The sequence below is a fragment of the Fistularia commersonii genome, chromosome 4 (assembly GCF_037954325.1).
Source record: "Fistularia commersonii isolate RoL2024-O1a breed Wild chromosome 4, RoL_Fcom_v1.0, whole genome shotgun sequence".
NCBI classification, from domain to species: domain Eukaryota; kingdom Metazoa; phylum Chordata; class Actinopteri; order Syngnathiformes; family Fistulariidae; genus Fistularia; species Fistularia commersonii.
Window position 1 is genome coordinate 21,701,894 of NC_141287.1, and position 15,463 is coordinate 21,717,356.

The following is a 15,463-nucleotide window of genomic DNA, read 5'->3' on the forward strand; positions in this document are numbered from 1 at the left end:
AGCGAATTTGTTAAGAACGGCGTCATTGGCTGGTTTTCTCTCTTCGGCCCTCAGTAACCCGAACGGTGTGTGCCGAGCAGTGTGACGGCCGCTGTCATAGTCCCTACGTGAGTGACTGCTGCCACCGTGAGTGTGCAGGTGGCTGCTTTGGACCAAAGGACACTGACTGCTTTGTGAGTGAGAAAATGCACACACACACACACACACACACACACACACACACATACTCTTACATTAAAGAATTCTGGCTCAAGCTAGTTATTTTGTACCCGACCCCTTTTACCCAAAGGCATCACCCTTCACTTTTGACTTTTTGCCTCCTTTTAAAATATTCTGTCTGCGGCATATATCAATATTCAAACATTTTAATTGGCACCAAACCACGGCACTTAACTATTGGATGACTGCGGTCACATGGCCGCTAAATCTCCAATGAAACGATATCAGCAAAGTAAATTCCGGCGTGCTGGAAGGCGACGGAGTTGGTGACGGGGAGAATATTTACTTTCTTTCTTTGGTGACACTCCAGATCTCCTGAAAGAGGGAGGATGAAAGAAAAGACTCTTCCTAGTCGTCCCTTCTTGCGTTCATGTACGACAGCGACAGGCATTAGCAACTGCATTTTAACATTTCCCGCGCAGATGCTGGGGGTCCAGAACAACAGACATGTTAGCAGATCGAGTGCGAAGGCTAGTAAATTGGAAACACTAAGTGTTTCTACGTGACGTGAATCCCCGCTTATTTCCAGACTTATTATTTTATCCATTATTCACTGCCAGCAGACATTAGGTTCAGCGCGCACGTACAGTATGCTCATCATTTTATTGTGTGTGTGTGTGTGTGTGTTGGCTTGCAGGCCTGCACCAACTTCAACGACAGCGGGGCGTGTGTGACCCAGTGCCCGCAGCCTTTCGTCTACAACCCCACCACCTTCCAGCTGGAGCACAATCCCAGAGCCAAGTACACCTACGGAGCCTTCTGTGTCAAAAAGTGCCCCCGTGAGTCCAAATCCCGGGATTTCGCCACAAATCCGTGGCGCAAGAAACAGACAAACACGTCCGGCGGTGGTTTTTGCGGCGGATCGTGAACGTTATTGATGTCAGGTGACCCCTGATATGCAAGAACTTCCTATTTTTCACACCGTTCATATTTTGTCCCCTATACGCTCATGTATATTCTTGTTTTTCTCCGTGAGGCATCACTATGCACATCTGCGCCCCACTGGCTTCTTTCCATCCCGGCGCCGGTGTTAAAGGTGCCATCATATCATTTGTACTCTGCTGAGTTTGTAAAATGGAATAGTTTTGCGGTTAAAAAAAACAACCTCAGTTCCAGGTTCAAAATATCTACCAAACACATTTTATTTCGGTGAACTCAGTTCTCGGTGTGCTACATCCGCGCCGGTCTTATCGCCTGCCGTCCAGGTTTTATTCTTCCTGCCTGATCCTTGTGAAGGCAACATGTTTTGGAAGTTAAAATGTTAAAATATGTTATGGAAGAAGCGTTGCACGCCAGGTGCAAGGAAGCACTCACATCTACAGTCACATGCTTCACAATTACAGGCCAGTCACTGAACTTTAGTCCAGCAAAGTGAAAAAGAGGGACTTTTATGCTTGTTTTTTTTCTAATATTTTTTATGTCTTTCTAAATTAAGTGCCACTCTTTGAAGTAATGCCCTCCTGGATGAAGAAAGCATTTGGATTGGAAGATTGACCATTTTATTTTGTTAACTCTTATTATAACTTATCCATCATTTCTTTTTCCTTTTTTTTGTTTTTTTTTTTTAAATTGTATTTGCTTATTTTCAGATAATTTCGTGGTGGACCACAGCTCCTGTGTGAGAGCGTGTCCCAGCAACAAAATGGAGGTGGAGGAGAACCGCATCAAGATGTGCATCCCTTGCACTGACATCTGTCCTAAAGGTGACTCAAGATCCCCTGTAGTTCTACACTTGTTTTCTCCAATTTAAGTGACTTCATAAAAAGGGATTTATGGGACGTTACAGGGCTGAGAACTATGAAATCATGATGTATGGGGACACAAATGAGAAACAATGTGAAGTCAATTAATTTGATCCTCTCTGCAATTACTTGGGGAGTTTAATGCAGATTCCTGTTGTCGTTAGCTTCCAAATGCAGCCAAGCAACAAGATCGAATGAGCATTCAGAAATATAGAATCAAGTATTGAGGAAATTGTGGATTTTCTATAAACTGTTTACAATTCTTTGCACATTTCTGATGACTGCGGTATCGTTTCCCGGCGCCTTCCTTTCTCGTAGCGTGCGACGGCATCGGCACCGCCAGCCTGCAGAGCGCTCAGACGGTGGACTCCAGCAACATCGACAGATTCGTCAACTGCACCAAGATCAACGGCAATCTGGTTTTTCTCATCACCGGAATCAAAGGGTGAGTTTGGCTTCGGGGGCCCGTTTGTCTTCATATCCAGACCGAGTGCTTGCATTTGCTGTTTTTGGGCGCGCCGGCATCTCCTCCCCCATGTTTTCGGGACTCCTTTTGTTTCGTAAATCCCGCGGGGAACTCAGCAAAAGGCTCCAAATAGCAGCGAAGTACGAACCGGAGCGACGGTCCGTAACTATTTTACCAAGTAAAGTGAGGGAAAATAAATATCTTGTGTTTTTCATATTCCCTTATCTGATTTGCTGAATTCTCTCAGTTTGTTCAGCCTGGCCAAGTGCGTTCCACTTCCCGCCGCTCTTATCGCGACGGCTCATTTGGCCTCAGTTATGCAGAATCCAGCGCCACCGCCGTTTCTCATTCACTTTGCATCGTTTGTGATATTCCTCCGTGATCCGCAGGGACGTCTATCACAACATCGAAGCTCTGGACCCGGAAAAACTCAACGTGTTCCGGACGGTTCGGGAGATAACAGGTGGGTCGGAAAACCAGAAATTCATATTTGAATAGAACGCTCACGTATCTCTCTCGTATCAATGACATATATAGTGTTTATACAGTATGTGGTGTGTGTGTGTGTGTGTTGGGTGCCCGGGAAGGTTTGCTTAAGTCAACCTCAACCCCCCCCCAGTGCAAAGTGTCCACACCAAGGACAGACAGCAGCATAATATGAATATCAGATGAGTCTTTCAGTCTCCTCGGTCTGTGCTCCCTCCTCCCCTGGGAGCTCCCAGCCTTGAGTCCTCGCCGTTCCCAGCCCTCCATTCATGCGGCGTGAAGAAAACATGCGGTGTGCATCATTAAACCCGGAGCGTCCGCTCAGCCACATGCACGCTGTCATCCTCCCGTCCTCCACATTTGACGCCGCTGTCAGAAACGCTCCTTGTATCTCCAATCTGACAGTAATAGTGGGAACAATAATAATAATAATAATACATTTTTTTCAACAAATAATAATGATAATAATAATAGAAATAATGACAGCAATTAAAATTCATTAAAAGTCCAAGTGATAGCCAAAATCAGGATGAAATATTTCCACTCTTGCACTCTAGCAAAATAATCTCCAAAATATATATAATTATTGATATATTCCTTTAGAATTGTGGGCTGAAATGAATTGTATTGCAAATTAAATTATGTACTCTATCCTATGTTATGAAATAATATGAATGATTATTATATTATATTATATTATATTCTATTATATTATATTATATTATATTATATTGTATTATATTATAATATATCATATTATAGTTTATTATATTACATTATATTATATTATATTATATTATATTATATTATATTATATTATATTATATCTTGTATTGCATGGTATTTCATTATACGGTAGTGCAGTACAGTATTATATTCAGTATGTTATATTGCACATTGTATAATAGCATGTTTTATTGCTATGCTATATTATAATATTTTATAGTATATTTTATTTTTTCCCATCTCCAACGCACTGCAGACCGTTTTATTTGAATAAAGAAATCCTTATTTGAATAAAAACAACCCTGCTCTGATGAGGTGAACTGCACTTGAGAAGAAACGTGAAATCAGAGGCTTCCTTCTATCTTTGTAGCGCGAGAGAACGTTTTGAAGACCAACGGCATGAAGAAGTAGAAAGTGAAGGAAAGTTTTGAAGGAGATTTTCAGTAAACGGTTAGAGTTCTTAGCCGTTAATTGGTAACATAATCATTTCCGTCTCAGTAAATTGCAGTCCTTTCAGATTGTGACCCCAAATTGTTTCAGATTCAAAGCAATGTTGCATCTTTGCTTCAGAAATAAAAACTCCCTCTTTTTATTCCAGTAGCATTTCAAGTGTGTTTGATAAAAACCATCTCAGGATGCGCTGTAACACCATCATTTAAATAGAAAACTCTGAAAATGGGATTCCACTCCTTTCTTTTTTTTTTTTTCCCGGTAACTCTGAGATGTGTGTGTGTGTGTGTGTGTGTGTGTGTGTGTGTGTGTGTGTTCGGCTTGTCATCTCCCCCGGCTGTCAAGCCAACGTGACTTTTGACAGAGCCAGTCAACCTGCCTCAGCGACCCCGGGGTCACAGATGGCATCCCTCTTGCTTTCAAATGAGCTGTGCGGGAGAAGAAGCTCTCATCCCTCACAAAATACTTCACTCCTCCCTTATTCTTCCTTCTCTTTTGTTCTTCCTAACGACGGCGCAATTTTCGACGTCAACCTATGAATCATTTTCGTAATCAAATCCACAGATGATCCAGTCTTAAGCTCTGAATCCCGCTCTGTTTTTGCATGTTATTCCCCAGATTTAGGATTAACATCATTAGCTCAAAGGAAATAATTCAATTGTAAATTCATCACATTTAGCTCAGAGTGACACTACACGGGTCAAAAATGTACATTTAGATTATCTGCATCGTTTTATCAAGCAACATGACGTTATTAATGATAAAGAACGGCTTCCGGGCACGACTAATGAGCGTTGTGGTAATCGGTAGTCTTCCCGTGCACGTTCCTCTGCGACCACATGACGTCATCCCGGCGGAGGGTTTTAAGACTAGTAATGGTCTCTGAAAATGTGGGTGGTGTAATCAGGATGGAGCGGCGAGAAGCTCCCCGGTTGGATTCCCAGCGGCGTCTTTCAGTGCTGAGGCTCCGTGTTCTCCTGCCAAAGAAATAACACGGGGGAGATGATTGGAGGTCCTGGTCCAGGGCTCGCAGGGACATTTGGAGACGTTTCCCCGCGGTTAAGAAAACACCTTTTGAAATTTATAATGAATTAACTCAGCATGTTACAGTATTTTTTTTTTTTTTTGCATTTAAGCTATGTAGAAACAAAAGTGTTGCATCAATGAACAACCACAGAAAAAAAAAAAAAACAACATTTAATTCCTGTATGCAACAAAACATTTCGAACTCGTTGGATTGATGGTTACTTTCACCAAACTACTCAGTGTGTGTTTGAGTCCTTGTATTTCTGAAAATAAATCAATTATCGTCCGGCAGCAAACCCGCTTTGCTGTCCTCTCTCTGCACGCGGTCATCCTTTTACTGCAGCCGCTTATCAAGAGCCGCTGAAATTTCATTGGATTTTTTGTTCTATTTAGATGCTGCAAGAGCGCCATAATCTCCAAATTTAAAATTGCATTTTGAAAATTAACAGACTAAAGTAAAAGACATTTTAATGAAGTACCCATTCATTGTTTTCAAAAGCCACAGGGCCGCAGGTTGGCGACCAGTGCCAGAGATTGTCCGGATGTGTGAAAGCTTATCTGTGGTATCACGAATGAACAAACAAACGAAAAAATGAATGAATACTACGTTTTTATCGGCATAGTGTACCCATGATTGTGTTGGTTTTTGTGTAAATCACCAAGGCTTGTCTTTTTGCTAGCATCGTGCAATGATGCATCATGCAATGATGTTTAATCTATTAACCTATTTTAGGTTTTAACCTATTTTCTCCCGCCAATCTATTTTTACTATGATTTATCAGAACTTGGGGGGATGAGAAACAGTGGGCTTAACCCTCATATTATGTCAAGGGTCAAATTATGAAATGGGTCAAATTGACCCTTAACATAATATGAGGGTTAAAACAAGGGAGCAGGTTTTTGCTGAAATCCTCTTCACCAAAAATGACAATGATATGGGAGCATCGAGGAACGAACGGAAGAAGCGTTTGTGTCGGATCCCCTTTGTCTTTTCACCGAGCAGCTTCGCCGTCCGACTTGTGGAGCCGCTCACAAATTGTACTCCCTTCCATTTTGCTATTTCTGAAACAACACACACACGGCAAAGTCCCCGTCTCGGACCTTCATTTCATATTTGGAACAGTTGACCGAAGGATCCTGCAGAAAGCGAACCTCACCTGTTACTCCGGTGTTACTCCAGTGTTACTCCAGTGAGGCTTTTCATTCCCCCCTTTGGTTTTCCCGTCTTCTCCTCGACGGGCTCGGTCGGTTACGGCTGCTGCGGAATGCGTCGAGCGCCGGCGATGACAACCTTCCCTCGGCTTGTTTGATTCCCGTGAAACGGAGAATGTGACAGACGGCCGGTTCCATTTGTCGGCTACAGTTGAGTCATTATAAACCGCGAGCCTCCGTGTTTCTTTGTCCCCATTTAGGCTTCCTGAACATCCAGTCTTGGCCCGACAACATGACAGACCTGAGTGTTTTCAGCAGCCTGGCAACTATCGGGGGCAGAGCTCTATACAGGTAACTGTTTGACAAAACACAGCGCCGGGATTTGCTTTGGAGGCAAACCTGGCAGACGTTTCATGTGTCGGCGTGACAAGACGTCCAACGCAACTTGTGCCTTTTCGTTTACTAAATGTATGCAAATAAAGGACTTAGGGGTGGAGAAAAGATGGTAGCAAAGACTTTATTTCATAACGTGTTAGTTAGCTTTGTGGAATTGTAGCCTGTTTCACTTATTCCATCTGACTTTTCCAAAAAACAAAATATATCACTCTGATACAAATATATTGCATCCTATGTTGTATCTCTCATTTTCAAATTCCAAGACATTTTTCCTTTCACTTTCTCTCTGCAAAAGTCATGCCCTCTGTAATTTCAGATAAAGATGCATGACTCCAAACATCATTATCTTTTAACTATCTTGGCTTCTCAGTTTTAATTTGGTTATGTCTTAAAGCATGCAATGTTGACTAATTACAGGTCACAGGAGTATGAAATAATAATAATAATAATAATAATAACAATAATAAAGAAAATAATAATACTAATAATTATTATGATGATGTCAACTGATGATAATTAGTATAAGTTGTAGCAAAAAAAATGTAGTACTAATAATGTGGTTATTTTCCAAGTGCTTTTTGTCTGTTACTTATATCCATATATATCATTGACGAATGGCCTATAACGAAGGTGTTGCCAGGCAACCAAAAAAAAAATACCGGCTAGCAAAATAAAAAGATAATGCAAAAAAAAAAGATGAATAGATACATGAATAAACAACAAACCAATAGATAAATAAATAATCTTTAAGAGGTTTTCTGTCGAGTTTAAGTGAGGCTGCACACTTGGATTAAATAGTAATTAATTCACAGTATCGCACAACGTTGCCATTATTATTCACTGATTTAATGGAGCGTTTCCTTCAGTTCTCAGCTCTAAATAATACTTTAGAAGAATTTTTCATAATGGTTGCGAATTTAAAACCTCAATCACTTCCCAGCACCCCCCAGCCGGCCCGCAGATGTTATTATCTTTTCAACATACACGGCGAGGCATCTTTGCAGACCCACATGCAAGAAAGTAAGCTAGATTGACGAGGCTCACATCACACATCCATGTACAGATGCAGGTTAGCGTAGACGAGTAGTACTTTTTTAAAACACGTGTGTGTGTGTGTGTGTGTGTGTGTGTGTGTGCTTAGGGTGATGACGTAGGCTATTCCTCCTGCGCTAAGGCTACAGACCTGTAGTCAAATGCCGACACTGAACTTGAAGCTCCATGTTAATTTATGAGTCAAATCTGCAGCGCTTTAATAAATATAAACTCCTGTCTGTTTCCACGTCGCAAACAAATGAACCAAATGATCCTGCGTTTGCGGAAGCCGACAGATAGTCGAACAAAAGACAATCTTTGTAATGACATTTAAGCGGCGAGCCCGAGTGTTTGAACCGACCCGAGGAACCTGAGCTACGTCTGCGTTTGGACTCATTTCTGCCGTCGGCCTCTAAAAATACTTTTGCCGTGACATTTGGAGGGAAGTTGACTCTCCCTAACAGTAATCACTCATGATTAAATGTCTATTGTCAGTCTGAGTATTTGAGTAGACTGCCCATGTGTGTGTGTGTGTGTGTGTGTGTGCGCACACCCAGCTGCATCTGGAAACAGGCTACGGTGCAATATTCATGCTCGTGGATGAAGGGAGGAAGGAAAGAAAGAAGGAAAGAGGGAAGAAGAAGGGGTGTTTGCCCGTATGTGTGAATAAAAGTGAATGCTTTAGTGTGAATGACGTTTGAAAGAGAGGATGAACGGTTCCGTGTCGCTACACGCCGCCGTGTGATTGACAGGCGGGGGGTCCGGGGTGAACCCCTCTCCTCGGCCCGACCGCGACCCTCAGTGCAGGATAAGTGATATCGATAATGAAGGATGAACGCGGATCCTTACGACACGACGGCAGCATTAAGACACTCAAAGTTGAGCCACACCGATCCGCGGCAGAGTAGTGCATGTACAGTGCATGTGCAGTGCATGTACGGTGCATGTACAGTGCATGTACAGTGCATGTACAGCAGCTCCTTGAGAGACCACTTTCATTTGAATTTCCACATTTAAAAAACAAATTCCTTCGTTCCACCTCCGTCCCACAGCGGTAAATATCGTGGATGCAATGCATGATACGTGATTATATTCACGCGTACACCGCCTTTGTGCTTCCATCTTATTTTGTGCTTAATTTCCGTAGAAAGCGTCTTCTTTCTGGGTTCATCACTTGCTGTCTTTGGGCCCAGAAATACAAAATAAGCACAAAGACATGAAATGATGCCACAGCAGCAGATCTGCGTTCTGGACCCACAACCAGGACCGAGCGGAAGCGGCGAGGCGTTCTTCAAGGAGAGAGCGGCGAGCGGCGCCGGTTCAGAGGATGCGGCGGCATCGTGAAGCGTGTTGGAGTTGTGAGAGCTCACTTGGCACGCAGCGCACAAATTCAAATTTTCCCGTATTCGTATCATGATTTTTTCGTATTTCAACCATAAAATTTGGCTTCGTATCTTAAACACTTAAAGTGACGGGTAACTTAAGGGGCTGCTGTACTCGTGTGTGTGTGTGTGTGTGTGTGTGTGTGTGTGAGTGTGTGTTGGGGCGAAAATGTCCATATTTTGCTTTGAAGGAACATAACGGTGCATTTAACACCCTCGTCAGTACGAGGGCTCCGTCTCAACAGGCGTTTGGGAGAAAAAAAGCAGCTCATTGCTTCACTTCCCTTCTTGTTTGTTTGTTTGTTTTACAAATTCGTCAATTCTCTTTGGCAATGAACAGCAATAATCTATTCCATCATCCTTAAGAATAATAATAACGACCTCACCGTCGTGTTTACACGCCGCATTTAAGTCAGATACCTTTGTAGGAATGATTGTACTGGAATTCCATATTTCTAATTATTTCCTTCCCGCTCCTCCTCAACTCTTCCCCCTGCCTTCGTCGCCCGGCCGCCTGCACCCGTTCCCACCCGTTCCCACCCGTTCCCACCCGTTGGCGCTCCGCAGCGGGATCTCCCTTCTGGTGCTGAAGCAGCACGGCATCCTGTCCCTGCAGCTTCAGGCTCTGCGAGAGATCAGCGCCGGGAACGTCCACATCGCAGAGAACAGCCAGCTGTGCTACTACGACACCGTCAACTGGACCAGGCTGTTCCGAGCCGGGAATCAGAAGGTTCTGATCCGAAACAACCGGAGCCCCAAAGAATGCTGTGAGTCGAAAGATTCAACAAACACAAATTAACAAATAAGGTTAATAGGTAAAAAAAAAAAAAAAATCAAATTATTATAGATAATATAGAAAATATTAATAATAGTAGTAACAATAATTATATAAAAGTAATAGAATTTAATAACCTAATTTATACATTTGATAAAAAGATCCCTCCAATTCTGATTATGATAATAATGATTATACGAGTTATAAAATTCAAAGATAAGATAGACTTTATTTATCCCGCAGCGGGGAAAATCAATTGTTACAGCAGCTTTGCAGGCTAGAAAAGTGTTTAAATAGTAATAATAGAATATGCAAATAAAGGATATAGATACAAATAAACAATGATTATGAAAAAAGCATACAATAGCCTGCAAAAATATGAAAAAAATACAAGAAATGCCCCGTGCGAGGAGCGGTTATAGAAACAACAGGTGTTAAAATGTGGGTGGAAAAAATAAAATGATAATAAGTTAGATGTCCCTGAGAATGTATAAATATAATATGAAATATTAATATTGCCCACATGACAGTGGCTCTGCTCTACGTATGATTCTTCCTATTTAATTCACAATATGAAGTCCTTCTTTCTTTCTTTCTTTCTTTCTTTCTTTCTTTCTTTCTTTCTTTCTGCCATCGCCCTAAAAGTCTTCCATGTAAAACTCCAAGGGTTGAAAGTTCAGGGTCAAGGTGACGGTGACCTTGAATGTCGAGCGTCTGGTTTCAGCAGCCGCCACAAAGCAGCCGTCAGACATTTGTTCCCTGAACGTCGAAAAAAGCACATCCGGGAGATCCGGACGATCGCGAGGCCCCGATGACGTTAACCTTTGACCCCCAAATATTAGAATTATATACGGTTTATAGATGTAAACAGTCGGTGATCCGTATCTGCAATGTGAGCATTAGTTCTTCATTCATTTATTCATTTTTTCTTAATTTTACCCGCAGCCTTCGTTCTTTGTGAGTCTTTTCATTTTTTTTTATTTTCTTTTATTTAGGTCACAGATGGAAAGTGTGCACTGGCCTATGTGAGTGTATAAGTGTGTAACAGTGGGTTATCACTCAGTCGAATTGAGATAATAACCGAGGTGAGGTTTCTTTCGGTCGTCCGCGTTTGATTCGCTGTTTGAACAAATTATAATGTTTCTTTGTCGGCGTGTCCGGCTAATACCTGCACTCCTGCTTTACGGAGACTGAAAAAGCAGAAAGGGAAAATCAACCCACTTATCTGACCATAAACATGACGAAGCAAAATTTGTGAGGGCACGGCCAGGATGTACTTTTCAAAAAATACCAGTTCACACATTGTTGATCTGTGGGTAAAATTAATGAATTAGGCTGTATTTGCATTATGTACTTGCTGCCTCGACTCTCCTCACCTGCTCCTTCTCCCTCTTTTGGCAGCTCTTTAGCATTTAGCGCAAGTTGGGCTGTGCATGAAAGCGTGTACACACACGCACGCCCACACACACACACACACACACACACACACACACACAGCGACTTCATTGATCTTGAAGATGTTGAGGAGCTCAGAAGTCACACAGTGCCCTCCTTGACATGGCCATGCACGGCCAGCGCGCCGCCAAGCGCATCCGTTAAATGGCTGAGGGAGAAAGGCTTCGTGCGGACTGGAAATAAACCTGCCTCCGAAAGACCGACAAATACGGATATAAGATAAGATAAACTTTATTGAACACAACAGTGTCACGGTTATGGCGTCAAATAGAGAGACGATTAGGAGACAATTAGCAAAAGACTTCCACAAATAAAAAGGCAGCAGAGAGAACGACAACATCCAGGATAAGACGGAGTGGTGAGGGTGACAACAACATAAACAGTGACAGGAATAAAACAAATAAACAAAAATACCAACATGCATAAAACCGACAGCAGAGTGAATGAATGGGGAGGTAGTGTGTGGGTGAGGTGATGTGCGGGACTGTCTTGGAAAATTAAAATATTGCGATAAAGTTCTTTATCTTCTGTAATGCAATTAAAAATACAAAAATGACTTTTTCATGATATTCTAATATTTTGAGTTTTTTTAAGATGTAAGCCATAATCAGCAATTTTAAAATAATAAAAGGCTTACAATATTTCAGTTGTAATGAATCCAGAATGTATGACATTTTTGTTTTTAGTAATTGCACTACAGAAGGTAAAGAACTTTATCATAATATTATAATTTTCTGAGACAGTCCTGCATGTGTCGGGTGGAAAGCCGTGCAGCTCAGTGGCAGCGGTGGGATATGTGCTTAGAATGTGAGATATTGAATCATATCATTTCCAAACTGCACATTTTGTTAACTACCTCGCCGGCAAAAATGCGTTTCGCTTCCACGGAATCTGGCAGCTGGCCGCTGACAGCTTTATCTGATGGCCATTTTAAGGAGAACGGAAGGGCAGGGAAGATAGATATCGATACAGAATCCCTTTGATAGACTTAATCTGGCTTTAACCCGCCGTCCGACGGGAACCCGGCTCGCGCCCCGAGGTGTTTTCCCAGACGAATCCCAATCCGGGCGTTTAACCTCCGCTCCGCCGAGCCGTCTTTTTCTTTTTCGGTTGTTTTTAGCGTTGCCGCCGCCGCCGCCCCCCAGCCAAATGGGGAGTTGATGTTGGCAAAGCTTTTTATCCTCCGCCGATGACCACCGGGACCGTTCGGCCTCCGCTTTCACCCGCCTCTGTCCTGCTTTTTTTAATTCCCTACCTCCCCGGAACGTGCACGGACCCACCCTGGAGTGCACGTGCTCTATATGTGGCCAGAACCTCCTGCAGAGGAGAGAAGAGGAGGAGTGGAAAGAAGAGGAGGAAAGAAGAGGCTACTGCATATTAAAACCCACCGACACAGATGGGGTGATTAAAGTACTGAGTGTTTCAGTAGTGCTGTCACAGTGTCACTTCAACACCCACGTTTTGTCAATGTAATACTGTCAGATGTTGGAACCTTTGTAGATGTTACAATGGGGGGGCGCCGGAGAAATAATGACGACCAAAAAAAAAAGAAAGAAGACGGAGGGCGAGAGAGATGAGACGGAATTCGCCGGCGGATCGTCGCCAAGGCAGGGATACGGGAAAAAGGACAAGATATTCCAATATATGCTGTACAGTCACACCGCCAAACTCATCGAATCATAAAATTAGGTTGTATAAATAAAAATCAATTATAAATGAATAAATAAATGAAGGTGGAATAAGTAAAAAAATTACAAAAAGATAAATAAATGAATAAGGCAATAGGAGTAAGTTTGGTTTTATTTTGGTGTTTTTATTTCATAAAAAGTACCCAAAACAGCAGAATAATAGCTACCTTTAAAGTAGCACCGCACCGCATTACATTTTGCAAGTACAAAAATATAAGAGTATATCTGATGACAGTCCTTCATCCTGGAGGTAGAAATACCTTAATCCTGCAGCTCGACAGAATAATTCCATGTCCTTTGTCTGGAAAAGTCATTCCCCCCAAAGCAACCATTTCTGCGCTAACAAAAGTTAACAGCTGCTTTATGAATGTGCAGAAATGTAACACTAGAATGGATCCTTTCATATTCATCTATTCATGAATACATTTGGAGAAATTGTATCTGGCTATATTTTGTTCACTCAGTAGTTACAGCACACTTGTATTCCATATTGGCGTGAATGACTAATGAAGTATTTACTCTCTCTGTGTGTGTGTGTGTGTGTGTGTGTGTGTGTGTGTGTGTGTGTGTGGAGCAGCCAAGGAGCACATGGTGTGTGACCCGCTGTGTTCGGACGCAGGGTGCTGGGGTCCCGGCCCAGACCAGTGCCTGTCCTGCAGGGACTTCAGCCGCGGCCGGGTCTGCGTGGAGATCTGCAACCTTTACGAAGGGTGGGTTCGACGCACGTCGCCGCCGAAAAACCACGACCTTCCAGCATTCCACGACTTTCTTTAGATTTCGCTCTGCGACATGAATCAGGCGAAACTTTTTCCACGTCTCACAATTTCTCCCCAATCCAACTACGTGGACGGAACTAGAAGTCGAGCGTCAGAAGAGGCCGGGCGTCGTGGCTTCCCTTCCTGTTGCTAGTTGCCCCGTTGTGACCATCGTGAGCATCGTGAGTCGTGCCGCTCTGCTGTTGTTGCACCGTCGGAAGTGTTGAAATGTGGTTCCCGTGGAAGACGATCGAAGCCGGAGGAGCTTCGGCTTTCTGCCCCCGGCGTCGGCCGACCGTCCTTCACTAAAGACGGAATCGTTTAATCTCCATTCTAGCGATCGATGGTTCAAATTGACTGGCTTTCCAGAGGTGAATTATGCAAAAAGAGGAATTTCTGAAATCACTTACCGCACCTTATATTCTTGAAATATTTGAACTTCATTTGTTCAGACATGAAGATGCTGAGGTTCTCTTTGGGAGCGACCAGGATGGAGAGGATCAGGAATGAGTCCATCGGAGGGACGACACATGGTAGATGTTTTGGAGAGAAGGTCAGAGAAGCCAGATGGAGATGGTTGGATCATGGACAGAGGAGGGAGAGTGAAGATATTGGTAGACGTATGCAAAGAGAAGATGGATGGACGTGGTGAGAGATGACATGAAGGTAGTTGGAGTGAGAGAGGAGGATCCAGAGAACAGGGTTGGATGGAGAAGGTTGAGTCGCTGTGGCGACACCTGAAGGGAAAAGACCAACGCAGAAGAGGATTTGTACTTTTTTCGTTGTCAGAATTCGCCTGTTTGAATGCACGGCAATTAAGGAACAAATGCAAAGTTCTCAGTATCAAAAAGAGCGGCAATAAACTACCAATTACGCAATTAATAAATGAATTTTCATTTCCCTAATATACATCCTTAAAACTTAGAACCCCAAAACAATGCACTTTATTTATGTATGTTACTAAACGTACCTCCAAAATGTTTGCGCCTGACAGTGTTCTTCCTCTTCCTTCCATCCAATGCTAAGGTGCCGCTGAGCTCTCGCAATGATTTTCCTAAATATCTGATTTCATGCGGAGAGTTATCCGCCCAGAGGAAACACGGGCAGAAATCCACTCGGCCGAACGGCGCGGTGTTGTCGGCACGCCAAACCCCCCGCCGATCAAAGGTTACGCCGGTTCTAACGAGAATTCGGATGTAGCTGCGGAAGGTGTAAATCCCCGCCGAGCTCTCATCCCCGTTGTAAATGTGCTGTTACATGACTCCGGAGGGTAACTCCAAGGTGCGCGGTTTGGAAGAACAAAAATTGAAATCCGTGAAGGATTATCGGAGGATCCGACCGCTCGGACCGGCGGTCCGGGCCACGGGTTACGATACGATTTCAGATTCGGGCTGCTCCGAAGGACGATTTTCCAAAAATACCGGCCTCCCTCTAAGCATTAGACAAGCTTGTCGTAAACTCCGTCGCTTTACTTTTTGGGACGATTAACGCAAACTCACAACTGACTGACGGAGATATCAGACGCCTTCTCTGTCTCCCTCCTATCAGTCCATCTCACTATCTCTTTTTCCGTCTCATCGGGGAACGAAGCGGCACCTCCGCAGACAATAATCCCAGGAGGTCACATTTTCTTAATTAAAATCTCAACGGTATAAACGGAGAGATTTGCGGGTGAAATGCAACGCGGAAAAAAATGATATAAAATAAGAAGTG

The 15,463-nt window shown here is 43.1% G+C and overlaps 1 protein-coding gene across 1 annotated transcript in view; it reads left to right on the forward strand.

Annotated features, from left to right (window-relative positions):
• The window catches only part of erbb4b (erb-b2 receptor tyrosine kinase 4b), a 281,265-nt gene that overhangs the window by 193,047 nt on the left and 72,755 nt on the right, over positions 1-15,463 (forward strand). Inside the window, exons 6-13 of the mRNA XM_086145994.1 lie at positions 55-173; positions 857-998; positions 1,809-1,922; positions 2,280-2,406; positions 2,817-2,890; positions 6,528-6,618; positions 9,645-9,844; positions 13,573-13,705. Of these exons, the coding sequence (XP_086002120.1) occupies positions 55-173; positions 857-998; positions 1,809-1,922; positions 2,280-2,406; positions 2,817-2,890; positions 6,528-6,618; positions 9,645-9,844; positions 13,573-13,705 (1,000 nt within the window). The remainder of the gene's footprint in view (positions 1-54; positions 174-856; positions 999-1,808; positions 1,923-2,279; positions 2,407-2,816; positions 2,891-6,527; positions 6,619-9,644; positions 9,845-13,572; positions 13,706-15,463) is intronic.